General features: G+C 39.0%; 1 protein-coding gene across 1 annotated transcript in view; it reads left to right on the top strand.

Moving 5' to 3' along the window:
- The first annotated feature begins 1,341 nt into the window (after nt 1-1,341).
- Nucleotides 1,342-2,050, top strand: part of sdhaf3 (succinate dehydrogenase complex assembly factor 3) — a 5,564-nt gene continuing 4,855 nt past the window's right edge. Inside the window, 1 exon segment of the mRNA XM_020585981.1 lies at nt 1,342-1,475. Coding sequence (XP_020441637.1) covers nt 1,350-1,475 — 126 coding nt within the window. The 5' untranslated portion in view covers nt 1,342-1,349.

Below are 2,050 nucleotides of genomic sequence, written 5' to 3'. Positions count from 1 at the left end.
TATCAAATAGATGTTGGAACCTTACTAGTGAGTATTTGGGATTAAGTTAAGGTGTGTGTGTGCATGTGTGTAGGTGTATGTGGCCTTGTTTTTCAGTACATGTGCAGCCAAAAATCCATGAGTTACTATCTTTGTGGGGACCGGAGGCTGGCCCCCACAACATAGCCAAATTTTATGAAAACAATGGGGTGTAAGATTAAAGCTTTGGTTAAGTGTTAGGGTAAGAGTTAAGGTTAGCAAGTTGTGTGTGTGTGTCTGTGTGTGGGTTTGTCTTTATATACTTGTGCGAACCAACCCCTGACGGAACACCTTTCTTGTGTGGACATTTCTTTTTGTGTGGACCTTTTGGGTGGTCCACGCAAGGAAAATGCTAGGATACGCTCCTTTCATCCTAAAGAATGATCTGTATAATTTTCAGAAGATGTCCACATACAGAGAGTAAAGTCCCACATACAGAGAGTAAAGTCAGAAAAATGTGTGCCAGCTTGTACTCTTTTGCCCCCTATCCGGTGGTGCAGTCAAAATTTGATTTACAGGGAGGAGACACAATCCAATTTTGTGATTGGCTAAGGCTGGGAAATTTTGTGATTGGCCATTATCTACATTTATTTTATCATATGTATGCAAAAATGCAATAAAATAAAGTATCATGCTCTGATTAAATACTGCTTAAGCTGAATTCATGCAAAACTGCCTGTGTCTCTAAAAGGGCAGCTTAGAAGTGGGTGACAATCAAACAATATTTATAACACCTGGAGCTTGAGTCTCACCTTCAACTAATGCTGCATTAAATGCATGCCTCAACACTGCAGAGACTGCGGTAGCACCACAATCGGTGTGCTGAGAGATACGACGAGAAGAGAACCGTGAAAGCTGAATTAGATGAAAAAAACTGCAAATTGTACAGGTAAGATTTATGAAACTAGTTAGTTGTTTGGGTTTGAAACTAAATTCTGGTTTTGTCCTCTGGCTCATTCTTCAGCGTTAGTATTTGTGAAGCTATTAAGCTAATGTTAGCTTTAACTTGTGAGCCTCTATTTAAAGAAATAACTCGAAGCAATTTAAATTGTCTTTGAAGATATGTCAACTTTATGCAGGAAAATAAAGCTGATGTATGTTTTATTTGTAACAGTTTTTCTGTAACATTGTCAATATGTTTCAAATTTACTCTGAATTTTACAGATGATGAACAGAAAAAGGAAGGCATAACAGGAATTGGTATGTATATATTTGTTTTTTATTTTGTTGTGGGCTACAGCAATGCAGCCCAACTGCAAAACTTTATAGGTTCATTATTTGAATAACTACTATTCTAATCTGCTTGTTCTTTCAGGAGGACTGTGCCACAGATGACTCTCTGTCAGAATCCATTCCTGACCTGGAAAGTGAATATATCCCATCATCTGACGAAGACCCCTGCAATACAAACAGCAATGATGGGAATCTTGATGACAGCAGCGACAATGAGGATGAGGGTAGGACAGTGGTTACAGTGAAAACCTGCCACAAGGGTCAAAAAACAAAGTGGGACAAGCATCATTTCTGTGTATACTGCAAAAAAAACACAAAGTAAAATGGCACTGCATCTGAGGCGGAAACACAGCAGTGAAACAGAAGTGGTCCTAGCAATGTGTCTTCTATCAACATCAAAGTTGTGTCACCAAACATTTGAGCAACTTTGTAGGAAGGGAAATTATTATCATAACATTGAGGTGTTGCAGAAGGGTGAGGGCGAGATAGTAACTTATAGACAGCCATCAAAACATGCAAATGCAGAAGATTATTTGCCATGCATTTGCTATGGGTTCTCCATAAAAGATGAACTATGGAAACATGAGAAATGGTGTTGCAAAACAGTGGTGGAGTCAGAAGTTAAATCCCAGAAAAAAGAAGAGTTCAAGCTGCTGCCTCAGCTCTCCTTCCATACAAAGGACAGCCATCAGAAAGATGCTCGAACATTGTTAAGAGAATGATAATTGACAAGGTGTCCCTTGAATTAAGACATGACCCTCTCATATGTGTATTTGGAGATAGACAGCAGGAGAAACAC

Source organism: Monopterus albus, unplaced genomic scaffold (genome assembly GCF_001952655.1).
Source record: "Monopterus albus unplaced genomic scaffold, M_albus_1.0 scaffold390.1, whole genome shotgun sequence".
NCBI lineage: Eukaryota > Metazoa > Chordata > Actinopteri > Synbranchiformes > Synbranchidae > Monopterus > Monopterus albus.
Note: the sequence above shows the minus strand (reverse complement) of the source record. Positions and strands in the feature narration are given on the sequence as shown.